The following is a 27,858-nucleotide window of genomic DNA, read 5'->3' as shown; positions in this document are numbered from 1 at the left end:
AAAAATGGAAAGCTCCCTAACGTCATCATCTTTCTCATGGGGATGAAGTTTCAGATACACCAAGACAGGACACTTTATGAGTCGGATAAATTGTGCATCCAGAATAAGAACGAAGAGGTATATGCTGCATCTTCACCATTAATAGTTAAAGAATACAAGCTGGAATTTGGGGAGTGTTGAGGCTAGAGTTTGGGAAAAAGATTCCCAGTCCAGCAAAGGGACAAAGAGCTACAGAAGGAACAGAATACTGACTGATCCAACAGTGAAACTCTCCCCAAAGGAGAGTTACAGGCAATTCCAGAGCTATATCTACACAAATACGATTCTTGCTGAAATCTAAAGAGAAGAAAGAGTGAAAGGCGAAGAAGGATGAGATAAGGTAGTAGGATCCACCAGGAGCCCACATACATTCTTGACAATTATAATTAAGGACTTGCTATTGGGACAGACAAGCCTGCCAAGACATCTGGTCACATTAATCCTCCTTTGGGCTATGGAAGTTCACCACCAGAGGTAGACGTGTCATTGCAGAGAAACAATCAAGGATGAGGAGAGAAAGGGATGTTTTAGGTGGGCTGGCAGCACAACTTTGTGGACTGCCCTTTTTTTTAACAAACCCACAGAACTCTGTGGAGCCAAGTGTTCTTCACGCTAGGCCAGACTTTCCTACCCCACCTTGGGGGTCTGCCAGTTTTTGCTGGCTCCCTCTCCAATGTCAAGCCTTCTTGTGAAGTGACTGGTGCTTCCTGCTTCCCATCACACCCCCGACCCAGACACGCCACCTCTCCCTGGGTATCCGCCCTATGGCTTAATGAAAGGGAGCCAAGGGGCTCTTGAGGACAGAGAAGCCCCTGTTCAGAAGAGGAGAAAAAGAACAGGGTCACTTCCTTCCCTGTTTTCTAGGTTTCTTCCGCCTTTTTCTCTTCCTGCCGTCCCCTCCCATGGCCGCTGCTCCTTGGCCTTGATTCAGCACTGCATTCCTGCTTCTTTATGTCCCAGCCTCCAAGCTTGCAAGGCCGTGGGGATGTTCAGAGAGTTACAGCTCCAAGAAATTCTCATCTCCATAGACCTGTCTACCCACCTCCCACCTGGGCTCCAGAGAAACAGCCAACATTCCTTCAGTCCCACAGAGAAAGGGTGTGACTCGAATTACTCAATGAAGCCTCCAAGCCAGCCTCTTATGCCCCCAAAACAATAGAGTTGTATTTTTCTTGGACTTCATTCATTTTATTTGGTTTCTCCTTTGATTAGCAGAAAGAACTCCTTTCCCTCCCTCTCCCTACCACCACTTTTCTTAATCCACCAGCTTCACTCTTCCGGTAGAACCCAACCCCCCAACCCCAGTAGGGTGAAGCCTTGGATCACGAACTTGAGTGACGTTAGCGAGCTTGAGAAACACCATCCGCCATCCACTTCTCCTGGGCTTTCTCACACGTGGGAATCATCTCTTGAGAGTCTGCATCCCATCTCTGATCTGTTTGTTTTGGATGCTAATCCCAGGACGCTGGGTGAGGTGTTAGGCAGACTGACCTTTCCTGTTTTCTGAGTCAGTGATCTTAGATCACTAAGTCAGGTGCTAAGTGTTGAAAATTAAAATCAATGTGTGGGGCCTGCAAGAGGGAGAGAAGAAGGTGGGAACATAGGGTGAAAGGGGAAGGTGACATCTAGTTTTGGTTGAAACAAACAAAAACCTATCTATCTGCCATAAATCCATCCTCATCAAAAAGAGATTCTGGTAGCTGGTGTCTCGTGTGCCTGTAGTCCCAGCTACTCGGGCAGCTAAGGCAGGAGGATCACTTGAGCCCAGGAACATTAGGCCAGCCTGGGCAACATAGTGAGACTCTGTCTCTAAAAAAAAGTGGGGGGGGGGGTTGGAGGGATTGTATGTATTTGGTATGAGGCACACATTATGAAGAATATGATGTGGACATGAGTCCTCCTGACAAATTGCCTCTGAAAAGCTACAGCCCATCTTAACTCCCAAGGCAGCTTCCACTCAACCCCAAACAGCCAAATCTTCTGGTATTCAGGGAATTTTTGATTGTCTACTGAGCTCCTGACGTATGTCAGGCTGTCAGGGTGCAAGGATATTTAAGGAGAATCTTTTTTTTTTTTTTTTTTTTGAGATGGAGTCTCACCCTGTGGCCCAGGCTGGAGTGCAATGGCATGATCTTGGCTCACTGCAACCTCCACATCCCGGGTTCAAGTGATTCTCCTGCCTCAGCCTCTCGAGTAGTTGGGACTACAAGCGCGCCACCATGCCCAGCTAATTTTTGTAATTTTAGTAGAGATGGGGTTTCACCATGTTGGCCAGGATGGTCTCGATCTCTTGACCTCATGATCTGCCCGCCTTGGCTTCTCAAAGTGCTGGGATTATAGGCATGAGCCACCGCGCCCGGACAGAGTATCTTACCTCTGCACCAAGCTAGGGTATTTAAGGCACCACCAATTCCATCCCCAGCTTCTTTATCAAACAAACAGATCTGATGGAATAACAATGCTAATAATGCCAGGTGTTTGGCTTGGATTGGCTTTTTAAATCCAGCTTTTATCTCAGAGGTCAAAATCCTGAGCAGGCCCAAGACAATGCAGCCTAAACATCTTTAGAAACTCAAGACAACTTCTCATTTTAAATATGAGGAAACTGACTTGTTGAGAAGTGAACTGTTTTACAGGTCATATTAACATAGTTATAGAAACACAGAGGTCACATTTTTGGTCTAAGGCACTCCTGATTTAGAATTACTCCCTGAAAGATCTATGGAGGTTATACCGTATTGACAAAAATTGGGTTTTAGGTTTAACCAAATGCCCTACCCATCTGCCCAGTCTTTGTTGCAGGACAGTCTTCAACCCTCCAATCTCCCATTCCAGCACAGAGCAGGGACTTCCTTCTACTTCAGCATATCAAGCAAAGCAGGCACAATTCTTTTCAACAAGTATCTGTTGAGTATCAGTTTTGTGCAACGCATTTGCTCAAATCAAATAATAAAAAATACAGAGCCCACTTGTGAAACAAACCATCTCATCATACTCTTCATAGACACGTTTTCAAAATTCAGCAACTCATCCTTTTTCCTACAAAATTCTGTTCTCAAGAAGAGACAACTTGACTACCAAAGGAAATAAAATATCCCATTTTCTCTTCTCTGGGAAGCAAACACACACACATTTTTATAAAATAATAATTTACCTAGTAGGATTTACACATCATTGATATAAATATACTAGACCTGTCTAAATCTAAACTCCAGCAACACACGAATTTTTTTAAGGCTCCGCAAAAAAGAAAATGAGAAAGGCAAAACTCAACAACACCCTAAAGGAGTCAGATCCTCTTTCTATATTGTTAGGTAATTGTTAGCAGAAATCAGCTGTAATAACAAGCCATTTTAAAGGAATGCCAATTCCATTCCATCCCGCTTAAAGAAGATCCAGAATCCGCCTTTGTTCCTAACCTGGGCAGTTTGGAGAAAATAACAATACCTTCTTTCAGAAACTGTGGGGAATCTGAAAGGTAAGATTCCTGCTCTCCCAGATAAGAGCTGGCAGGAGAGGTGGCCACTGTCAAAGGGAGGCTGGTGTGAGCCCTGGGGTCAGCCAGGAGCACCCTGGAGAGAAGACCAGGACCATCAGAAGGGAGCAAGTTAAGGGGTGCGGCAGGGAGAAAGTGCTTTGCTTTCCGAAACTTAAAAAGGATCTCCACTCTTCAGTGTGGACTTGTGTGCAGCCAAGGCCACCAGAGACTGCAGAACCACCAGTCTCTGGAAACGTCTCCTTCGTCGTCCTGGCTGACGGCATGTTTGCAGTTTGGGACTGTTTTATGCAGCTGATTCCTTCCAAGAGTCTGAGGTTTAGGGTTTGGGTGAGCTTGCTGCTTAGCCTTTCCCCCCTTACCTTTTTATTCACAGTTTCCGACACACAAAGCACTTTAAAATATCCATGGAAACCTTTGTGACCACAGACTTAGAACACAGCTATGACCAAGTGTCAGAAACAGGGAAGGCATCCGCGAATGTCCAGCTATGTGGCATGAATGTGTTGCTTTCTCTTTTCCTCATCAGGTCCCAAAAGTGGCATTTGTTTGCAAAGGGCCACACAGACAAGGGCTTTAGCTAGAAAAGCACCACTGCCTGACATGCTGAATTAAGAATGAAGTTGCCCTTGGGTTGGTAAATTTGGGTAGTTGGATAGCACGCAGCCAGGCCTCTCCTAGCCGTTCAAGAAATGTTTGTGGAATGAATGTGCACTGCTTTTTAAAGAGCATGCTGTCATTGTTAGAACACACTGGACACTTCCCAAGGCAGGAGTTTTAACGTTCAAATTTTTCATTGTTCTTGCCCCCCACTCCCCTCAGCCTTCCTAGCTCCCCGGAAAGGGGCCTGAGCTCAGGAAAAGTCAATAAAATATATTCTTGAACTGACTGATCTTTGTCATTCTCATGAAATCCCCTGTCCTCATTCTGTCTATATTCACTGGAGTCAATTCTTAGCAATGCCCTCACCCCATCCATTCCATTCTCTAACCAATTATACAGGAATAATTGCCAAAAATTAAAAGACTAACCCCAATTGAATTGGAATCTGGCTCTTTCATGGAGAAAACAGTTAAAGAACAATGGAAAGGACACCAAAATACTCAGGGAACCCTAACCCTATCTACCTCATGGTTTTCAGCAAGTCATAACCACCCACCCTGTGTTTTGCCCTCTTTTTTCCTTAAAGGAGCATATAGCAACCCTCTTCCCACCTGTTCTGCATAAGCAAGTTTTCAGCACCAGTGTTTGCTGTACCAAGGAAATGTGTTATCATTCAGACCTGGCTTGAACCAGAGAGTTCTAACCTCAATTTCCCCCAAAAAGAATGTGCCCTTCTTGTACATGGTCCTTCAGCATTAGGGGACAATTGGGAACTCTGGGAAGATGGGGAGAATGGACACAAGAGCAAACAGCTTGAAGCAATGGAGATGCAGATAACAGAAGAAACCACTTGGGTATCACACCTGCTATGGCCTATGCAAAATGCAAGACAACTACGGAGATTCAGAAATTCTCAGCAGCCAGGGCACAGTGGCCCACACCTGTAATCCCAGCACTTTGGGAGGCCAAGACGGGTGGATCACCTGAGGTCAGGAGTTCGAGAGCAGCCTGGCCAACATGGTGAAGCCCCATCTCTACAAAAAAAAAAAAAAATACATATATATATATATATATATATATACACACACACACACACACACACACACACACAACTTAGCCAGGCATGGTGGCACGTGCCTGCAGTCCCAGCTATTCGGGAGACTGAGGCACGAGAATCACTTGAACCCGGGAGGCGGAGGTTGCAGTGAGCTGAGATTGCGCCACTGCACTCCAGCCTGGTGACAGTGCAAGACTCTGTCTCAAAAAAGAAATTCTCAGCAGCCCCTCTTCCTTTCTAACCCACTCTCTTCCATTGACAACCTGGCTCAGGGACTGCCATCTCTAAATGTGAACTAACATTGCCCCACAAAACCTGTAGTCCAAAGAAAACAAGGCAAGGCCAGAAAGAAACAAGGCCATGGTAAACAGTTTTCCCCGATGTGGAACAGAGATGATAACAGGGTAGCCCATCCCAGTTTGTATTGAGTTTTTACATAACAAGCTTCCAAAATTTGGTAGCTATTATTTTATTGTTTCATTGTTGTTGTTAGTGTTGGTTTTTACCCCTTAACACCTACAGCTGTGAGATTTGAGTCAAGTGAATTAACCACTCTCCACCCCATCTTTCCCGTCTGTAAAATGAGGAAAAGAATAAGAACCACCACAAAAGGTTCCTGGGGGCACACAAGGTAATATATCCAGGTAAAGCTCTTAGCAGATTACCAAGCTCATACGAAGGGCTGTGCAAGCACTGCCTTTTATTAGGAAAAGTCAGGCCGGGCATGGTGGCTCACACCTGTAATCCCGGCACTTTGGGAGGCCGAGGCGGGCAGATCACCTGAGGTCTGAGGTCAGGAGTTCGAGACCAACCTGGCAAACATGGTGAAACCCCATCTCTACTAAAAATACAAAAATTAGTCAGGCGTGGTGGCGTGCGCTTGTAATACCAGCTACTCAGGAGGCTGAGACAGGAGACTCGCTTGAACCTGGGAGGCGGATGTTGCAGTCAGCTGAGATGGCGCCACTGCACTCCAGCACTCCAGCTTGGGTGACAGAGCGAGATTTCGTCTCAAAAAAAAAAAAAAAAAAAAAAAAAAAAAAAAAAAGAAATGCCTCCAGGAGCAGAAAAAGGACAGGGTAATAATAGAGGGCCCTGCGCTTCCAAAATGATGAGGACTCTTCCAGGTGTAAGAGGGTGGTGGCATCCAATTTCTGCCTCATAGAGTAAAATGATTTTGAAAATCTGGATCAAGATATAAAAAGGCTGCCACATCCCATAGAGAAGAAAGAAATCCCAACACATAGCAGAGTAAAATAAAGTAACGATCGCTGTGAAACAAACTCAACCCACACACCATTCCTACAAACCCGGGAAAAGAGTCTCATGAAAAGGAAATTAAACAAATGGAGGACACGTTTGATGTGCATGGTTCAAGTCACACTTTGTTCTCTGCTCCTCGGAGACAAAGGCAGCCAAACCCTGATTAGGGGAGAAGGGAGGAGATAAAATCAGAGATGCACTTCATAAAACAGTGGAGTCCCAGTCTCTCCACGTGATGCAAAAAAGAGTGAACAAGAGCACAGGGAGAACAAGAAGACTGTGGAGGAGTGGGCTTGCGGGGTGCACCTGTACCCTGAGTTCCGTGATAGCAGCAGCATGAGGAATTCTGTGTATGCACGCGGCGGCGGGGAAGGCAGGCGTGGCCCCTGAGACGCAGCATCCAGAGATCTGCCTCTCCATTAACTGTGTCACCTTGAGCAAGCAGCCGGCTATTGCCAGAGCTTCCGCTTCTTTAGGTGGAAAACAAAGAGAATAATTCCTTCCCCTCACAGCCTCCTAGAGATATGCAGGGAATAGAGCTGAGGAGTGGATGGAACGGCACTTCAAAAGCGAAAGCAGGAAGCGGCAGCAAGGAATGTGTATTAGTGATGGAATCATTTGAGAAGGAACAAGAGCAAATGAGTATGTGTGCTTTGGAGTGTCGCGTGTGTGTATGAGAGAGACAGAGGGAGAGAATGAATAGGCGTGTCCTCCCAGGATTCCCCCACGTCAATGAGTGATGGTGCAGTGTGCGAATGGGTGTTTATTCAGGGGAGACTGCGTAGAGCTGTGATCACTGAGTCCAGGCAAAGGCTGGTTGCAGGGGAGAGGCATAGAGGCCACAGTTGTGGGTGGAAGCTGACAAAACAGAGAGAATACAGGCTCTAAACAGACAGGGGGCCAAAACCAAGGCTTCTCCTCCCCAAGCTGACACCCCACACTTCCTACATGTGGTGGCTGCCCACGGGCTGGAAGAGAGTGCCTCTCCAGTGACCCCTCAGTGCATCACCCCACCCATCTGAGCAACAGGTTTCACCCAGAAGCAGCAAAAAGCTACGGCACTTTTGACATTTAATAACTAAGTAAATAGCTGTTGAAATGAACCCCGCCCATCCTTCCCCACCCCCAAGCCAATGCAACAGTTCCTGAAGCTAATGTTTCTCTCCTCCTCCTGTCCTCATTTTCCTTTTCACCTCTTCCTACTCCTCCTCCTTCTTCTTCCAAATAAATCACAGTTTGGATTAGGGGCAAAAGTAGTGGCGGGTGATTTTGTTTCTTCAATGCCCCGGGTCAGAGGATGCAGGGTCAGAGGCACGAATGATACAGACAACACACACCGTGTACACTCACTGCCATTCTCGCTTCCCCTTTAACTCCCACCCCTCCCCTTCTACAGGAGGGCCTGGGAAGGGATTTGTGCTTCTGGGGCTCTGGGGACTGCAGTCCCTGGGGCCATCTGGGAGTGATTAGCCTACAGATTTCAGGTAGCTCCAGCCACACGTGCAGCCCACATGACACCCGCTAATTCCATACCCACAGCTCTCCTTCTCCAAACAAACAGCAGCACGGTTTGCAGAAAGAAGAAAATGCCTTCCCAAGAGGAGCTGCAGAGAAAGACCAGGTCATAATTGTCTCCTAGGCACCAACTCCCCACAACCACCATTTCCGCCCACCATTCATTCACCAGTCAGCCACACCACCACCAGGGCTCATCTGTGAAAGGGCTGTGCTTTGAACTTAGAAAAGCAAGCAAAAAAACCAGGAAGAAGAAAAATTATTTTCATTGTCTATTTGGGCAGCAAGGTCTGGGGGTTTTAGAGGTTCTGATATGTTAATAATGATTTCAGTTTGCGGTTTGATTGTTTTCTCAAAACCTGTAAATCCAGGCCAGAAATGTATAAAGCTTGCAGTCTGAAAGCTTTATATCCATCATTCCAAATATTCTCCAAAGGAGATCTACAACACTCTTTCTTATGGAAGGAAGTCAAGGCCAGGCACGGTGGCTCATGCCTATAATCCTAGCACTTTGGGAGGCCCAGGCAGGAGGATCACTTGAGCCCAGGAGTTCGGGACCAGCCTGGGCAACATAGTGAGACCCCATCTCTACTAAAAATACAAAAAATTAGCAGAGCATAGTGGTGCACACCTGTAGTCCCAGCTACTAAGGAGACTGAAGTGGGAGGGCCACCTAAGCTCAAGAAGTCACAGTTGCAGTGAGCTGAAATCACACCATTGCACTCTAGCCTGGGCGATGGGAATGAGACCCTCTCTCAAAAAAAAAAAAAAAAAAAAAATCAGAGGGTAGGAAATTTATATGAAGGTGCCAAGACAAGGACAGATTCCCTTGTAAGTGGCATAAGGAGCCATCTGCCAGACACACTTCAAAGGGAGCTTTAAGGACATTCCATCTAAGTGATCAAGATGTCCCACCATGTGCCTAATGGCTGAAATTCTACCATTAGGTATTCATTGCTTTGGCTATATTTTAGCATTCATTCCCTACATGAACATTTATTCAGCAGATTCTATGTGGTACACAGACTGAGGATACAAAGAGGATAACACTACGTGCTTTTCCTTGAGGAGATCACATTTCAGCTGTGGACCCTATATGCACAATAGAGGCCTGAACAAAATGTTATAAAAACACAGAGATGGGAGCCAATAGCTTTTCCTGGGGAGTCCTCAAATTTTCACAGAGGGGTTAGCATTTAAACTAGATCTCTACCCCTTATTTAAGTCTCATTGCCTCTTAGAATGAGAACATATGAAGCCTTAGTAGTCATTTACTCCATAGTCTGAATAAGCCTCACATCTTTCCCAAGGTAAGATAGGTGCGGGCAGCTTTTATCTGGGACAGACACCTTTCCCTGAAAAGGAGAGTTGCAAGAAAGGACTGAAAGAAAGCCTTCCTAGTATATGAAAAAGAAAAGTGAAGATGAGGTATAAGTCAGCACATAAATCCAAGATTTTTCAGAATCGAGAACTGAATCTTTTCTCTGCACTCATTATTTTATTTTATTTTATTTATTTATTTAGAGATAGATTCTCACTCTGTTGCCCAGGCTGGAGTGCAATGGCACAACCTTAGCTCACTGCAATCTCTGCCTCCCGGGTTCAAGCAATTCTCCTACCTCAGCCTCCTGAGTAGCTGGGATTACAGGCATGTGCCACCACGCCTGGCTAATTTTTGTATTTTTAGTAGAGACCGGGTTTCACCACGATGGCCAGGCTGGTCTCGAACTCCTGACCACAAGTGATTCGTCCCCCTCAGGCTCCCAAAGTGCTGGTAATATGGGCGTGAGCCACTGTGCCTGGCCTGAACCCATTCTTAAGTCTCCAAAACAACTTCACTAGCACTTCCTGGTTTCCCTGACTAAATATCAAAATGCTTCGAGCAGAAGTGAATTTGGAGTGGCAAATCCCAGAGACAGGAGAAGGGAATAGGTGAGTTTGTATTCTATCCTCTGCCCAGACTGTGCAGTCCACTTGGCTGAGGATCCTATAATAACCCAAGAGTTGGCTGAAGTAGGCCTTGGGCCTAGCCGAACTGAGGAAGGTGAGCTTAGAGGCAAATGTCCCTGCTGATACCACCCTGAAGCCCTGCTTTCCTCAAACCTAAGTTCCTGGAGGAGAGTCAGAAACCAGAGGACCATTTAAGTGCCAGGAAAATACAAAGCAATTAGTGACTTTTGCTTTAGGCAGAATCTAAAGGGGAAAAAGAAATCTTTGAGCCTCATGAAACTCCACCTCCCTGGGCCTCTTCCGGAACCACAATGTTCAGCCCACTCAGTGTTTGGCCAATGCCACTCTCTCCTCCCCCAGAACATTTCTTTGCTCCTGGAAAATCATCTGGAAACTGTCATCACCACTGTGCTGGTTGGCAGATGTCCTCCAAAGCCAGAGTGAAGCGTGCCACACACTACAAGGCATTTCTGGGCTTGGACCAAGAAGGGGCGAGGGCAGGGAAAGAAGATGGCCCAGTCAAAGGGCAACACAGCATCAGCAGGGCTCCTGGGGCCAAGAGGAAAGAGATGGGACTGAGTCTGCCATCGAGCCCGGAGTTTGGGGTGCCAGTCCTTACCTGTGCTTTACCTGCCTCCAAAGCACCTTGATGGAGCCGCAAGGATGGGAGGCAGCTTTCTGTGACCTGTGAGTCATCTCAGGGAAATAGAGGGGGAATCCATGAAACAGGCAGCAAGAGAGAGTCTCAGAACATTATGAGCCCAGAGGACAGAGCAGAGTTCACATGGACAGAGGCTGGATTCTGTTGGAAACCAGACCTGGAGACAATAGCAGAGACCAAATCTTGTCTCCTTCAGAAGTTTAGGCACGTTGTCAGCCCTCAAGCAATATTCACTGAATTGATTTATTCAAAAATCAGAATGATTTGACGTTGGGCTAAATGGGAGAGACATGACAAGTGACAGGGAAAGACAGGATGGAAAGGACATGGTGTCTCCACCACATTGTACTTCCTCTACCCAGAACTCTACTCCGTCATCTGGAGTCCTAGAAACATTTAGATGTAGCCACCCCATTCCCCCAATCCCTGCCCAGCCTCATGTTGGTCTATGCTTTGCAAATTTGCAAGCATCCACGACCGCCTGCTTTGCCGCCCATGATACCGCATATATTTAATATAGTTGGGGTTCAAACTAATGCTCTACTGGGAGCTCCCTAGGAAAACTCTAGAGCCAGGTCCCTGGGGAGAAGTGGACCCTGGAGGCGTGGGGATGGGGTGAATGCCTGGGCGGAATATCTGAGCAAACCCACTCTGCCTTTCTGTCCAATCATCATATGGTAGAAAGCACACCTTCCAGGTATGGTATCAACCCCTCAGTCATGGTCAGACACCACCTTTTCTCCTGGCTGCTGAGGAAAACATCTCAACCTATGAGATGTCTCCACTGCTCCAAGAAAATGAGTATTTAGGGGAAAGATTAAATGCCCATATACTTGAATCTATAGTGACCCTACCCCTAAATTATACTAGTAACTGTTTATCTGTCTTTGCTTTGCCTGTGGATATTAAGGCAGATGAGACAAATAGTCTTCTTTTGCCAACCAAAGCTGACAGTTTGGCGAGCTTTAGGGGGACCTCAAGGGGGATCAGTTTCTGTGATACAGTTGATGCCTTCTGACTGCGTTTTGTCAGGACTTCCCTCACATTTTAGCCAACCTGGAAACTAGGGAAGAAAAAATAACAGGTTCCAGTCCTAGAACTCTGCGGAAGAAAACAACCTGCCCTTTCTCATTGAAGTAAACACATGTGATCCAAAAGATAGTGACAGGAACACTGTTATATTTTCTGGGTCTTAATGGTTTGGAAGGGGGGAGGATCCAAAAACACTGTCCTCTCCTAGGCCAGTCCAAATTTCACAACCCATCCGGAAAACAAAAGGCTGAAGACAGAAAAAGAAGACATTTACTATTCCACTTCTTCCTTTTACAATAGTGAGAGAAAGGACCTTGGGAGAAAGATGGCACAGAGAGAAAGGAGAAGAAAGAAAGAAAGAAAGAAAGAAAGAAAGAAAGAAAGAAAGAAAGAAAGAAAGAGAAGGAAGGAAAAGAAAGAAAGAAAAGAAAAGAAAAGAAAAAAAAGAAAAGAAAAGAAAAAAAGAAAAGAAAAGAAGAAAAGAAAAGAAAAGAAAAGAAAAGAAAAGAAAAGAAAACCAAAAATCTCTGCTTTCTCAAAAATCCCTGGTCTGCCTATCCAGGCTGGGAGAGACCCCGAGGGCAGCCTGTCTCTCCTGCAGCTTTGCAGTCAGCGACAGGCACCATGAAATTAATTTGAAATAAACAATGACAAAGCAGGAAGCTCAACGGGTCCCTGAGTTGCTTTGGGCCCCCACTCCTCCTCGAAGCCCCTGGGCTGTTTAACAAAGCCGTGGGTCCGCCTACCCCAAGCACTTTTTGTGACGTCACAGCTCCAAGGACCATCCGGGGGCTTTACTCTCGCGGAAGCCCAAAAGTTGGGGTCTGACCTCACGACCTTGGCCTTCCCGGGGGCGGGAGGCCCTTGGGACAGGACGCGCTGCCCCCTGAGTCCGGAGCTCAGGTCAGTGGCAGTCGACCTAGCCCCCGAGATTCCCTCACGCCGCTCCAAAACCAAAACGGAGCCCAACACGAAGTTGGGTGAAGCTGTAGCTTGCAGGAGCCAGGGAGATGTGCTTTGCCCGGGACTTCCCGGGTCCTGTTGAGACGGAAAGGATCGCAGGGAAGACAGGATAATTGGTCTTTAACTCTGACCCTTACCTTCGAAATTGTACCTTACAAGCATGTCCTCTATTTCCGTGGCTTGATGGGGACATTTTCGCTGATTAAGATCCGGAATAATCACCCACCCAATAGGATCTCTTAGAGGGAAGCGCTGGTTAGAATCCCTCCAGGCTGAGATGAAATCATCGCCATTGAGCCTGCCCTCCCCTAGGGAAACCCCACAAAACCATCCTGAGAATCTCGGCTGTCTTTGGTCGGTACCTGAGACTGCATAGACCTAAACTGAAAGGTGATCGAGGGGGAGGAGCAGGTGCTGGTGCGGAGGAAGCTCTTGGGGCCGAAGTGACCCCGGCCGAGTATGTCGCAAAGGAGGCACCACTGCGTTGAGCGCTTACTTTATCTTTACTTTTAAATCACCAAGGCAAAATCACCTTCAGCTAAAAATGCCTGAAAGACTTTTTAAAATAGTGGGAGTGGGCGTTAGGGGGAAGAGATGGCCTAGGAAATTTTCCGCAGGGCGTTCTAGGGATGAGTTGAGGGAATCTGCATGACGCGCGGCTCCCCGGGGCCACTGCTAAGGACAGATACTTTCAGAAAACCCAGAATGAATAAACAGCACACTCCCTTTGGGAGCGCAATCCCTTTGGGACTGGGGCCTTCCACTCCCACTCCTCCTTTTTCCCTGCTCGGCTCCGCAGCTCCACGACTAGCCAGCTTGTCTGGTCTCTGGCTTGGGCTCCGGTCCGTACCCCCCGGGCGCCCTGCTGTGTTACAGCCGCCCGACGCCCCCAGACCCAGCCAGGTCACCAGGGCAGACTGGAGGTTCGCGCCCCCTCACCCGACACCTCCCGTCCACCTCATCTTTCTTTTTTTTTCGAAAACAGGAAAGGGAAGAAAACTGAAACGTGCCTCTTGGTCTGCAGTTTTAGGGGGGTCGGGATTCCACAGCCCTGGGTGGCACATGCCGGACAACTTCCCAAAGTCGGGCTCCCGTGTGGGGAGAAATACACACGCAGGAATGCACACGCATCGCGTGTTCGCAACTGTCGCTGGAAGGTCTGGCGGCTGTGATGGAACATGCACTCACTCGGGCAACATGTCCACAGGTGACATCTATTCGGTCAGTCAACAGATACTTTTTGCGCACCTACGACGCTATCTGGTACTTTCCTTTTCCCCTTAGCTGTTGCTGTCCAGCCCAGCGCCAGTCCTGAGACTGGCTTACCGGCCGCTCCCTTCCACAAGAAACTCGTGTCCGGCGTGAAGAGCGGACGATAAACACTCTCCAAGCCCAGCGAAAAGTACTAATTACAGGAGCGGCTGGGAGCCCGGGACACGGGGACCTGTCCCTCCAGGGACTGGAGTCTTCTACCTGCAAGGGACCCGGCCCGGGGAACTGGAATGGACAAGGAGTAACCCCTTCTCCCATCACCTCTAATGAGAACATTGCCCGAGGCTGAGATATTTGGGGGACCCCGCTGCTCACCCCACCAAACTTTCCCTAAGGACAGAAAAGCGTCCCTACTGAAAACGGATTTAAACACCGTCCCCACTTTCGCTAAGGAAGTTTGGATAAGGAGGTTGTGGTCCTTAATTCGCCAGGTAAAAAGAACCCCATCCGCTCGCATCCCTCACCCGCCTCCTGGGCACTGAGTGTTTGCGCGAAACTCGCCCTGCGCCAGAAACTCTGGGCTCCGGTCTCAGCTCCCGCGTAGACGCGGAGGAGAGATTGGCGGCCCCCGCTGGGGAAATTGAGCCCGGCGCCGGCCCGGGACGTGCAAGAGCGGGAAAGGGGGAGATCCCAGACCTCGGTTTCCCGAGGGCTTCCCTGGGGAGCCACTCGCACCTCTGTGTCTCCGCTCCCGGCGGCAGACCTCGCGGCGCTTGCTCAAGAGCGGGTATCCGAAAGCACGTCCCGAACACGGAGAAGCGCCCTCCGTCTCCTGCCTCTTGACCTCCCTCACCGCATCAGATGGAGGACCCTGGCTCGTTTCGCCCCTGGCTAAATGCTCTAGCTAATACTGGGTCAACAGCCTTAGTTTCCAGATCTGTAACCTGAACATCAGGAGCGGGTTCCTTTCCTTCTACCTGTGTCTGAGGTCCTCTGGTCAGGGACTGCGCGCGTCTTCCCAGGTCAGGGAGGAGGGGTCGGGGCGACCTGAGAAAGACACAACGAAGCGAATGGAGCCCCTGAATGGGGAAAGGGGAGTGGACACCGGGAGGCCCCTGCAGAAATGCAGGACCGAGCCACTCGCGAACTGACAGCGCCACGCGCTAGACTTGGCCTGACTGTGGCAACGCTTGGCACCTGGGGGATAGAGGCCTTCTCCTGGCCTCAGTCCCCAAATTCTGCGCAGAATAGAAACGGCTGGCATCTCAAGTGCTCTTTTTTAACCCGGTTCTCTACAGACACAAGTTCCCTCACTGAGCTGCGCAGAGGTGGATCCGCACGGGAGGGAATATCGCGTAGGAATTCCTGCAAATATAAATCTCAGCAGCAAAGCAGTCCAGATTGAGTGGAACACACCACCCCCAGCCACCACCATCCAAGTTTTCCTTGGTTCTCGGAGTTGGAAACAGTTTCTGGGCTTTTGGCGCCCCCTCTGGATACATATAAAAACTGCAGTCCATTTTTAAGTCGCCTGTTCATCGTAAGTTTTCAGGAAGATGTAAAATTCAAAAATGCTTGCATCAAATCAACGGGAAATGTATAAATCCCAGTCGTTTATGATGTAAAACTCTACATATTAGTATCTTATTGCATAATTGCATTAAAAGTATATTTATACATATACGTATATATCTTGACACATATTTAGTGAAATATTCCAAAATATCTTAAAGTCATAGCCCTCTTCATTGACTTTATTTCAGCAAACATGGTAATTACAATATAATACAACTAAGTGCAGACGACCTGGCTAAAATGTCTGCCCGATGGTCTCCGAGTCTCCTGAATCAGGTGTCTGAGAATTACACAGCTATGCTGTACACACAATGCCCTTCTATCCAGGACACAGAAATAGGTCCACACTACGCGGACTTTTTTCTCCTAGGAAAGGACGATGCTGTTCTTACACTTTCTGAAAGTAATCACAGAGCCCTGGATACGAAACTATTGTATGCAAATCTCTTAAATTTGTAAACGAGCTATAGGGCACCAGAAACATCCCATTTGAAGAAGTTACATTCGTTAAAAAGAAAAAATGCCGTTGAACAAGGCTGTAACTTACTACCTTATGAAGAGTTCCATTTCCTATAAGAAATGTCGGGCTTCTTCCGAAGACAACGAGAGAAAACAAGATCTTAAAAAATTCTCCCGGAAGGACATCGATTTGGATCTTGTGATAGTGTCCTCACTTTGCAAATTAGAAAGGGGAAAAAAACAAGTTTTTAATATGATGTGGGCCGATTCACCATAACAATAATTTAATTAGAGGCGAATTTTTGCAAGAGCCCAAAAGTCGGGTGGGGGGGGGCGGGGAGTTTAAAATTAAGAGTTTCCCAATGTCGTGCGTTTATTTGGCATTCTGAAAGCACGGAACCCGCAAGCGACCAAGACTTTTCTTCTGTCCCAGAGCAGATAGCTCCGCACTTACCCAACCTGGCTCTAAGCATTTCGTGTGAACACAAAGGTTGTGCTCAAATCACACTTGAAATACATGAGAGACACCACCAATGCCTCCCCCAGAACTCCCAACTATATGCAGGTCTGAACCGACCGGACTAGAGTCAGAAGCACCGGCGCTTCACCCCTTCAGGTGTTTAGTAAATGCCAGCAAAAGCAGGCAAGCAGCACGACTCCGCCAGAGTGGAGAGTTTTGTCTGCGATGGTGCCCATTTGTTTGGTCTTTTACAAACCAAGTGACCGGCCTGGGCCTCGCGGCCCGGGACAGCTGCATTGGCAAACTTCGATCTCTCAAAGCCAGAGCAGTTAGCAAACTCTCCCCAGACAGGGCGACTCGGCTGACGTTTTTGACTCGGCCAGGAGGCAAAGACCAAAACGTCAGAGCAGTAGCCCTGTTACTGAGGAGCATCGGCAGGGTCGCGGGTAGAGGGGGCTGGAGAAGGACTTGTCAGAGCTCAAGGTCGGTGTGGCGCGGGGCGGCCCCGAGAGCGCCGGGCTCCTGCGTGGCCACGGCCGCCGCTGCCAACCTTCGCGGGGACTTAGCTTTGCTTTCCATTGACTCCCTTTGCAAAAGCGCAGCAGAATCCTGACCAGCCGCACCAGCCCCGGCGAACCCGAGCATGTTAATCTATTTATATGGATTATTACGGAGGAACAGCGGGCGTTGAGTCACCAAAACATTTGCTTCAAAAGACTATTTCTAAGCACTTTTGCAGGCAGGCAGGCAGGCTCGCTCCAGGCGCGTAAACTCGGCTACGCATTAAGAAGCGGCTGCTTTTCGAATACTGCAAACTCCAGCTAAGTCCCCGGTGCCGCGGAGAGAGCAGTGAAAAGAAATGTCGGAGGTGGGGGTAGATCCGAGTCCAGACACACACACTTGCGCACACACACACACATAAAGATTCGCGCGGAGAAGGCACTAAAATTCTGGCATTCCGAGAGTACGACAAACTTACACACTTGGAAGTCCCGGGTCCCCCGCCTTCCCCGCAGCACCCCCCGCCCCCCCTACCCGACCGTCCACCCTTTGGCTGCGCTCCCCTCCCCTCTCCTCCCCTCCCGTCTCGTCACCCAGCCCAGTGCCACAATCCTCCTCCCTCCCCAAAATCGGGTCCAATCAGCTGCCTGCCAACCCTGAGACTGCTGTGCTGTGATTGGCGGGTGGCTCTAAGGTGAGGCGGAGTATTTATTAAAGAGACCCTGGGCTGGGAGTTGGAGAGCGGAGAGCGGAGCTCGAAACTGACTGGAAACTTCAGTGGCGCGGAGACTCGCCAATTTCAACCCCGGAAACTTTTCTTTGCAGGAGGAGAAGAGAAGGGGTGCAAGCTCCCCCACTTTTGCTCTTCTTCCTCCCCTCCTCCTCCTCTCCAATTCGCTTCCCCCCACTTGGAGCGGGCAGCTGCGGACTGGCCACCCCGCGCCTTCCTAAGTGCTTGCCGCGGTAGCCGGCCGACGCGCCAGCCTCCCCAGGAGCCGCTCGCTCCGCATCCGGGCAGCCGAGGGGAGAGGAGCCCGCGCCTCGAGTCCCCGAGCCGCCGCGGCTTCTCGCCTTTCCCGGCCACCAGCCCCCTGCCCCGGGCCCGCGTATGAATCTCCTGGACCCCTTCATGAAGATGACCGACGAGCAGGAGAAGGGCCTGTCCGGCGCCCCCAGCCCCACCATGTCCGAGGACTCCGCGGGCTCGCCCTGCCCGTCGGGCTCCGGCTCGGACACCGAGAACACGCGGCCCCAGGAGAACACGTTCCCCAAGGGCGAGCCCGACCTGAAGAAGGAGAGCGAGGAGGACAAGTTCCCCGTGTGCATCCGCGAGGCGGTCAGCCAGGTGCTCAAGGGCTACGACTGGACGCTGGTGCCCATGCCGGTGCGCGTCAACGGCTCCAGCAAGAACAAGCCGCACGTCAAGCGGCCCATGAACGCCTTCATGGTGTGGGCGCAGGCGGCGCGCAGGAAGCTCGCGGACCAGTACCCGCACTTGCACAACGCCGAGCTCAGCAAGACGCTGGGCAAGCTCTGGAGGTAGGGCCCGGCGGGGGCGGCGCGGCAGGGTGGGCATCGCGGCGGCTGGGGGCGCTGGCCAGGGCTGACTTGCCCCGCCCCGCCTCCCATCGCCCGGGAGTTGCCGTTCCGGGAGCCGGCGGGATGGGCGTGGGAGTGGGAACGGGGTGTAACTGTGGCTCAGAGTTTGACAAAGTTCTTGGGCTGCTCGCGGGGACGCGGAGGAGGGGGTTGGTAAGTGGAAGGGGTGGGGGAGGTAGCTGGAGGATGGACGAAGACTGGTGGGAGACGGAAGGAGGGGGCTGCCAGCCTGCTCTCCCGTCGCCTGGAAGCTCAATCGGGGCGGGGAAGTGAAGCTTGCCTCCCCTCAACCCCGCCTCTTAAAACTGCACTCTCGTGCAGCCCCACTACACCCACGGAGATGGGGCAAGGGAGAAACCGAGGTTGGAGGGAGACCCTTGGCAGGAATTGGGAGGCAGGAGGAGGGAGGCTACTGGAAATAGTTGGGAGTATATGGGGGGGTGAGAATTGGGGAGCTTCTTGCAGCTTAAGTACTTTGGGGGAAAGTTTTTAAAGGCTTTTGGGGTTGGGGGCGGTAAGTCGAGCAGCAAAGGCGGTTAGGGGGCAGCAGCAGGAGTCGTTTTCATCTCCAGCGTTTCCAAAATAGAAATAGAAGGGGAGGGGGGGAGGGGGGGAGGGGGCGGGGAGTGACCGCTCAGGTCAGACTGCAGGAACTTATTTATTTATTTTTAAGAAAAGTTATGAGCTGTGGTTGCAGGCAGGAGGGAAGATGGAGTTGTGTGCAGAGGAAGCCGAGTGGTCTGGGTCGCCGCCTCCTCCCAGCCGACCTGACAGTTTGGTGGATTTCACTGACCCCTCTTCCTCTTTTTCTCTGTGACCCCCGCCCCGCCCCGAGCAGACTTCTGAACGAGAGCGAGAAGCGGCCCTTCGTGGAGGAGGCGGAGCGGCTGCGCGTGCAGCACAAGAAGGACCACCCGGATTACAAGTACCAGCCGCGGCGGAGGAAGTCGGTGAAGAACGGGCAGGCGGAGGCAGAGGAGGCCACGGAGCAGACGCACATCTCCCCCAACGCCATCTTCAAGGCGCTGCAGGCCGACTCGCCTCACTCCTCCTCGGGCATGAGCGAAGTGCACTCCCCCGGCGAGCACTCGGGTGAGTCGCCCCTCGGCCCCGCCGGACCAGCCACCCCGGTCCCGCCTGGCACACCCCCTGCCCTCCGCCTGGGAGATTCTTCTTGGGGACTTTATGCTTCCCGGGAGGGACACACTACCCTTTGCGCCTGTCTCGCTCCCCTCTCTACCCGGAGCCTAAGAGGCACCCAAACAGCGCGCGCGCGCACACGCGCACACACACACACACACACACCAACTCAATCCCAGCATCCGAAGAGATTAACTTTTTTATTGGGAGGTAAAATGGCCTTACAGCCTTACAAGACCTCCCCTTTCTTTTCTGGTCCGCCACCCCAAAAGCACACACAGGGCTCTTACACAAGTAGCAATTTGGTCTTCCGGACCCTCTGGGCCCCAGACCCTCTCCTGATAAAAGGAGGCTGTCCAGTGTGTACCAGCGGGTTAATCATTGGGCGACTTATCTCCGGTGCAGCGCACCTCCCGCGCGGGTGCGGGCCCTTACTACACTTTAGCAGCAAGGGAGGGTCCCTGGAGGGTGCCTAAGACTAGGGCGTCTGCACGGCCCTTGTTGATTTTCCCGTGCTTGTTCTTTTATTGTCCGCAGGGCAATCCCAGGGCCCACCGACCCCACCCACAACCCCCAAAACCGACGTGCAGCCGGGCAAGGCTGACCTGAAGCGAGAGGGGCGCCCCTTGCCAGAGGGGGGCAGACAGCCCCCCATCGACTTCCGCGACGTGGACATCGGCGAGCTGAGCAGCGACGTTATCTCCAACATCGAGACCTTCGACGTCAACGAGTTTGACCAGTACCTGCCGCCCAACGGCCACCCGGGGGTGCCGGCCACGCACGGCCAGGTCACCTACACGGGCAGCTACGGCATCAGCAGCACTGCGGCCACCCCGGCGAGCGCGGGCCACGTGTGGATGTCCAAGCAGCAGGCGCCGCCGCCGCCGCCCCCGCAGCAGCCCCCACAGGCCCCGCCGGCCCCGCAGGCGCCCCCCCAGCCGCAGGCAGCGCCCCCGCAGCAGCCGGCCGCGCCCCCGCAGCAGCCACAGGCGCACACGCTGACCACGCTGAGCAGCGAGCCGGGCCAGTCCCAGCGAACGCACATCAAGACGGAGCAGCTGAGTCCCAGCCACTACAGCGAGCAGCAGCAGCACTCGCCCCAGCAGATCGCCTACAGCCCCTTCAACCTCCCGCACTACAGCCCCTCTTACCCGCCCATCACCCGCTCACAGTACGACTACACCGACCACCAGAACTCCAGCTCCTACTACAGCCACGCGGCGGGCCAGGGCACCGGCCTCTACTCCACCTTCACCTACATGAACCCCGCCCAGCGCCCCATGTACACCCCCATCGCCGACACCTCTGGGGTCCCTTCCATCCCGCAGACCCACAGCCCCCAGCACTGGGAACAACCCGTCTACACACAGCTCACTCGACCTTGAGGAGGCCTCCCACGAAGGGCGAAGATGGCCGAAATGATCCTAAAAATAACCGAAGAAAGAGGACCAACCAGAATTCCCTTTGGACATTTGTTTTTTTGTTTTTTTATTTTTTTTCTTCTTCTTCTTCTTCCTTAAAGACATTTAAGCTAAAGGCAACTCGTACCCAAATTTCCAAGACACAAACATGACCTATCCAAGCGCATTACCCACTTGTGGCCAATCAGTGGCCAGGCCAACCTTGGCTAAATGGAGCAGCGAAATCAGCGAGAAACTGGACTTTTTAAACCCTCTTCAGAGCAAGCGTAGAGGATGATGGAGAATCGTGTGATCAGTGTGCTAAATCTCTCTGCCTGTTTGGACTTTGTAATTATTTTTTTAGCAGTAATTAAAGAAAAAAGTCCTCTGTGAGGAATATTCTCTATTTTAAATATTTTTAGTATGTACTGTGTATGATTCATTACCATTTTGAGGGGATTTATACATATTTTTAGATAAAATTAAATGCTCTTATTTTTCCAACAGCTAAACTACTCTTAGTTGAACAGTGTGCCCTAGCTTTTCTTGCAACCAGAGTATTTTTGTACAGATTTGCGTTCTCTTACAAAAAGAAAAAAAAATCCTGTTGTATTAACATTTAAAAACAGAATTGTGTTATGTGATCAGTTTTGGGGGTTAACTTTGCTTAATTCCTCAGGCTTTGCGATTCAAGGAGGAGCTGCCTTAAAAAAAATAAAGGCCTTATTTTGCAATTATGGGAGTAAACACTAGTCTAGAGAAGCATTTGGTAAGCTTTATCGTATATATTTTTTTTAAACAACAGAAAAACACCTTGAGCCTTAAAACCGTGCTGCTGGGAAACATTTGCACTCTTCTTTTAGTGCATTTCCTCCTGCCTTTGCTTGTTCACTGCAGTCTTAAAGACGTAAAAGGCAAGCAAAGGAAATGAAATCTGTTCTGGGAATGTTTCAGCAGCCAGTAAGTGCCCGAGCACACTGCCCCTGGTTGCCTGCCTGGGCCCCATGTGGAAGGCAGATGCCTGCTCGCTCTGTCACCTGTGCCTCTCTGAACACCAGCAGTTAACCTTCAAGACATTCCCCGTGCTAAAATTATTTATCTTGTAAGGAGAGGTTTTAATTAAAACAAAAAAAAAAAAACTTCTTTTTTTTTTTTTCTTCAATTTTACCTTCTTTAAAATAGGTTGTTGGAGCCTTCCTCAAAGGGTATGGTCATCTGTTAAATTATGTTCTTAACTGTAACCAGTTTTTTTTATTTATCTCTTTAATCTTTTTTTATTATTAAAAGCAAGTTTCTTTGGATTCCTCACCCTAGATTTGTATAAATGCCTTTTTGTCCATCCCTTTTTTCTTTGTTGTTTTTGTTGAAAACAAACTGGAAACTTGTTTCTCTTTTTGTATAAATGAGAGATTGCAAATGTAGTGTATCACTGAGTCATTTGCAGTGTTTTCTGCCACAGACCTTTGGGCTGCCCTATATTTGTGTGTGTGTGTGTGTGTGTGTGTGTGTGTGTGTTTTGACACAAAAACAATGCAAGCATGTGTCATTGATATTTCTCTGCATCTTCTCTTGGAGTGAGGGAGGCTACCTGGAGGGGATCAGCCCACTGACAGACCTTAATCTTAATTACTGCTGTGGCTAGAGAGTTTGAGGATTGCTTTTTAAAAAAGACAGCAAACTTTTTTTATTTAAAAAAAGATATATTAACAGTTTTAGAAGTCAGTAGAATAAAATCTTAAAGCACTCATAATATGGCATCTTTCAATTTCTGTATAAAAGCGGATCTTTTTAAAAAGATATTTCTGTAACTTAAGAAACCTGGCATTTAAATCATATTTTGTCTTTAGGTAAAAGGTTTGGTTTGTGTTCGTGTTTTGTTTGTTTCACTTGTTTCCCTCCCAGCCCCAAACCTTTTGTTCTCTCCGTGAAACTTACCTTTCCCTTTTTCTTTCTCTTTTTTTTTTGTATATTATTGTTTACAATAAATATACATTGCATTAAAAAGAAAGTGGCCCTGTGGATTTATTCACCCAGTTCTCCCGTTGGATGATTTGGCAAATTTGAGCACAAAAGACATTGTGGAGTGTTGATCCCTGTGATGTTTTTGTTTTTTATCAGCACCTTTGGCAATCCTAGAACACACGCTGAAGAAAAGACTGTGCATCTCCCAAAAACCTAGGCAGAAAAATCTTGAAAAGTGCCACTCCAATAGATCACACAGAAAATTACATGTCAGTAGTTGCTCGCTCTGGCAAAAATGTTTGTTGTGGTTTTCATGACCTCATGCTTCAGGGCAAAAGCTGTCCCTTGCGGAGGTCACAGGGAATATTAGACCTGAAATCAGGAGCTCGTCAGTAGACAGAATGCCAGAGGGGTGACTTGCTTATCTGGTTTTAATATGGCAAACTTTCTGTTCCTATGAACACATACCCAAGAAATGGAGTATCCATTTAAAAAGCAAAGGAAGCCAGAGAAAAACAATGTCTACAGGGAACCAGAGGGAAGCCTATAGTATTAACCCATTAAATGATTCAGAGCCATCCAGATTTCTCTGCAGAGACAACGAAAGGGGATGATTTTTCTGCTCCCTCCAGTTTAACTCATTCTAAGCAGACGCAAAGCCATTGTAGAAGAAACAAGACCTAATCCTGTGTTCCTTGGCCCCAGTTATATGGGGAGTTTCCAGGTTCAGAGAAATGCTCAGGTCATTTTTCATTAAATAGATGAAATCACTCCTTCCCTCGCATGGGCACACCTCCCCATCCCCACTCCCACACCCCAGCTGATTGGAGAAGTGTCTCTAAAGAGTCAGTCACCTTCACCCTCTCAGGCTAGTTTTACTACTGGGCCTGTGTCTCTGACAGTCTTAACCAGAGTCCAACCTCTCTGGCATTACCTCACATTGTCTGTTTCTGCTTATTGGATTCCTGGCTGACATCCCACACCAGGAACACGGCAACCAGGAAAATGGTAGTTATCAAATCGAAGCAACATTAGTACTCGGCCTCCTTTGCAAATTCCTTCGACAAACATTGATTGAGGGCCTGTGATCTGCGGGGGACTGTGCAAATCCTTCCCTACCCCTTCAGACATCAAATTCTGTTCCTTGTTTGTCACATAGCCTTCCATGCGCTGAGGCCCTCCCTTCTTACAAAATCTCTATTTTTTTTTTCTCTTGCCAACACTCACAAAGTCCTTTTTAAAAGTCTCTGTGGTGTTCACTAATTCTTGCCTACCTTATTCGTTCTAATCCCTTTGTCCATTAAAATCAACACACACCATTCCACTGCAACTACCCCCTTCCCTAGCAAATCTGTATGTTTGCTAGACTGTTCTCCCTTCCAGAAATATGCTCTTTTTCCCAGTATGTGGGCTTTGCCAGGACTTCTTGAAGCCGAAATGTTCCGTTCGGACATAAACTTGTGAAGGGAACTGAAGCAAGTTGTTTTGCTTTCCTGTGCCTCACTTTCCCCTTTTGCTGAGTATGTTTATAATTCCTCCTACATACAGCAGGGTTGTTAATAAAGGAGATTTTAGCCAGAGCAATCTGGGAATTGACTGCATTGGAGTCTTCTGGTCTGTACAGCAGTCCCCCTGCATTAGAATTCCTGAGAGTAATACCCAGGAAAAAGAGTTTCATAAGCTCCCCGAGTGGCTCTGATACACAGTAAAATACAAGAGACACAGGAGTGCTGGGAGAGAGAATTCCTCCGAATCCTGCTCACCCCCATATCTATGAGATCTAGTCAAAGCCCAATATCACCAGATTATAAAATATTTTGGAGGAATTTTTAGTCTAACTGCAGAAGCACAGAGCTTATCACCCTGGCAACAGCAACACATTGACTGGAAACCTAGGAGAGTCCTCCACACTGGAAAGAGCTTGTATGTAGATCCAGGGTTATTTGTTTGCACTTGAAATAAAACCTTTTCTTTTCTAACTATTTTAACAAAACTGGAATTTTTAGCAAAAGGGAATAAAAATAAACTCATTTAAGAATCAGTCTTCTGCTCTATTATTAAATTAGAGCCATGTGGATTTGTTTGAGCTGTTTGACTTTCCCACTTCAACTCCATCATGGAGTTTCCTTCCCTGATTTCCAAAATGAACGTTTTCGAGGCAGCATGGTGGCACTTTGTATATTAAAGTAATTGATGAACTATCACTACAGCCAGAGCTGGATTCACTATGAAGCAAACAAAGCTCAAGCTTCAGCACCTCTCAAAAGCACAGGCTCCTTTTGAGGCTCTAGACTTATTCTTGAATTTTCAAAATTTAAATTCTTTTTCTTAAAGAACTTCGTCTCAAAACAAAAAAAATCCTTAAACTTCATGCCCCACAAAAGCTGGATCTGCCCCTGATCACACCTATTGGCCAGTAAACTGCAGCATTAGAGGCTGCCATAGAAGATAGCAAGATACTTTTCTTTCTGTTCTCAACAGTGCCTGAAACATAGTAGGTGCTCAACAAATACCTACCTTCCATCGTATCTATGAGCGTGATGGTGTTGCCAAAGAACACACTGAAATCTCTGCAGTAACACTCTACCACTTGTCTGTGCAGTTTCTCATCCCTCTGAGAGTCAAATGAATTTTTGCTTCTCAAATGACATTCACTTGCGGGCATAAGACAGGTTTCTTGCACACAAGAAAGCAATGACCTGCCCTCCTATTCTTTCCCTTCCCTCTTCCTGCTCATTCCTTTTTTTCTTTTCTTTGCCACCTCTCCCCTGCATTTTCTCAGAGTCTCCCCTTGACTCTGACAGCTGGAAACTTTGCTCAGCCCTGATTGAGCTTTTCCTCTTCTATCAAGCACAAACTAGAACTATTTTACTCTGAATTTCTGGAGAATCGTTCTTTTTTGACCAGATACAACATGGGCCAGGTAATATCAGAAAACAACCAGGCTAAATTTGGGGCAATAGTTCCTTGAAGCTATTGTTAGACACGTCCCTTGAGCATTCAGGATTTTATATTGAGGTTCATCTGATCACCATTATTTCCTGCTGTCATATTCCACTCTAGAATGATTCCCACTCCTCATTCTTTCCGTAAACATTTGATTAGGATGCAACCATGAACAAGAAAGACTGCCTCATGGAGCTTACATTTTCATGAAGAGGAGGCAGGCACAAATAAATAGTACTTCCTGGTCTTCCCTCGTTTGCATGCCATCGGGGGAAAAAATGCAACTCATTAGGGCCAACTGGGAGAAAAGGTACAGGGAAGGAGGAGTTGATAGATTTGGAAATGGTTTTGGTGAGAACATGCTGAGTTCATTTTTCCTCTCCTGATCTTCATCTCTTTTTCAGTGATATAAAATTGACTCCATTTACATAAAGGGAACCCACTCTATTTTTACCTTAGCCACTCCCTCCTGTCCCTCTGCCCCACCCCCCAATAACCCTCTATTAGTCTCTCTACCTCTTAATGAACCATGGATTCATGGGTCTCACAATCCTCTTTTTAGCAGAGACCCCAAGAGAAAAATCCAGTCCCTAGTATCCAAAGGGTTTTTTGATCTCTAGAGATTTGGTTAATGTACCCTGCAGAAATGAGGAAGGAATCGGAAATGAGGAAGGTATAAAGAAAGGTCTTTTAATGTATTTGTGTTTGCATTGCAAAAATCTCTTATACATTATCTCAGCTATTGAATACTCCTCCATCACTTCCAGAATACTTGCATGGATTGAGAGCTCATATCCACCATGGAGATCTTTAATTGTGGAAAAATCTTACCTCTGCAGTTTCCACGCAATGGTCCAAGGTGGCCCACCTCCACAGCAGAACAGTGTGTCTTATCTTTCTTCCAAGTGACAGCCTTTCAACTATGTGTGCAGTTTTAAAGTTTTCTTTTACTCTTCCCAATATAAACACTTCCAATACATTTTACATATGATAGGGTTCCAAAACCCTTTTATATTTGATAGCCTTCTTTGAATGTACTTCACTTACTAGTATTCTCAAATGAGTGCACTCAGAATTTTTTCCAGGACTCCAAATACTTGGCTAACATGGAAGACAAATAGATTCATCATTCTTGTCATCAGAAATCATGTTTCTATTAATTTAAATTAAAATCGTATTAGCTCTTGTAGCAGCCAAGTCACCCAGTTATGTTACGTTAAGTAATTTCTTACCTATCCTGTAATTGTGCAATTGATTTTTTGACCCAAGTTTTACATACCCTCCTGTTTTGACTGGCGTATGACACATGCAGGCCCAATGGAAGAAAAAAAATGGCAAAGGGATTTGCATTATTGAGCCCTTACTTTCGAAGTCACTGTGACAGATATTTTATATAAACGATCTCATGTAATCCATTTAACAACCCTTTGAGACAGGTGTTCTTATTACAGCTTTATGAAGAGGGAGACTGAGGCTGAGAGATTAAGCAATTGACCTAAGGTTATGTGACTAGTAAATGGCATAGGCAACTACCAGAGGCTCCCCCAATCCTCTCAGTTTTCAAAAGAAAATTAGAAATAGAGTTTGTAACGGGAAAGGAATAATAAATGGAGAAAGACAATTCTTAACGTTGTAAATTATGTTACAGGAACCTCTTCAAAGCAAAATCTGACCATACGATCCCCTCTTCAAAACCTCTCAATGGCTGCCTATCCTTGGAATAAAATCCAAATTCCTTACCATAGGATTCAACTGCCCTACTCCAGGAGTTGGTAAAACGCAGCCCACGTACCAAATCTGGCCCACCTCCTATTGTTGCAGATAAAGTTTTATTGGAACAAAGTCATGCTCATTAGTCTACAGATTGTCTATGTGCTTTTCTGCTCCATGGCAGACTTGAGGAGTTGAAACAGAGATAGGAGCCAACAAAGCCCAAAATATTTACTAGCTGGCCCCTTTACAGAAAGATTTGCTGACTGCTGCCCCACACAACGTAGCCCTTGCCTAATTCTATGACTTCATCTG

The 27,858-nt window shown here is 48.2% G+C and overlaps 1 protein-coding gene and 1 long non-coding RNA gene across 2 annotated transcripts in view; one reads left to right on the top strand and one right to left on the bottom strand.

Annotated features, from left to right (window-relative positions):
• The window catches only part of LOC100593508, a 45,274-nt gene extending 32,750 nt beyond the window's left edge, over window positions 1-12,524 (bottom strand). Inside the window, exons 1-2 of the long non-coding RNA XR_004033297.1 lie at window positions 12,363-12,524; window positions 10,543-10,741 (exon numbers count right to left, since the gene is read on the bottom strand). This is a non-coding gene — a long non-coding RNA (uncharacterized LOC100593508). The remainder of the gene's footprint in view (window positions 1-10,542; window positions 10,742-12,362) is intronic.
• A 4,991-nt stretch (window positions 12,525-17,515) lies between these two features.
• On the top strand, window positions 17,516-22,929 carry SOX9 (SRY-box transcription factor 9). The gene is made up of 3 exons (XM_003276087.4): window positions 17,516-18,325; window positions 19,224-19,477; window positions 20,063-22,929. The coding sequence occupies exons 1-3, from the start codon at window positions 17,895-17,897 to the stop codon at window positions 20,908-20,910; spliced, it is 1,533 nt and encodes a 510-aa protein (XP_003276135.1). The 5' UTR covers window positions 17,516-17,894; the 3' UTR covers window positions 20,911-22,929.
• The last annotated feature ends 4,929 nt before the right edge of the window (window positions 22,930-27,858 follow it).

This window comes from Nomascus leucogenys, chromosome 14, assembly GCF_006542625.1.
Source record: "Nomascus leucogenys isolate Asia chromosome 14, Asia_NLE_v1, whole genome shotgun sequence".
NCBI classification, from domain to species: domain Eukaryota; kingdom Metazoa; phylum Chordata; class Mammalia; order Primates; family Hylobatidae; genus Nomascus; species Nomascus leucogenys.
The sequence above is the reverse complement of the archived record's forward strand: the minus strand, read 5'-3'. Positions and strand labels throughout refer to the sequence as shown.

Excerpts from the sequence above, each read along its gene's own strand:
- SOX9 (XM_003276087.4), top strand. The coding sequence starts at position 17,895 with ATGAATCTCCTGGACCCCTTCATGAAGATGACCGACGAGCAGGAGAAG. Across the intron at positions 18,326-19,223 it reads ACGCTGGGCAAGCTCTGGAG|ACTTCTGAACGAGAGCGAGA; the intron begins GTAGGGCCCGGC and ends CGCCCCGAGCAG. Across the intron at positions 19,478-20,062 it reads CTCCCCCGGCGAGCACTCGG|GGCAATCCCAGGGCCCACCG; the intron begins GTGAGTCGCCCC and ends TATTGTCCGCAG.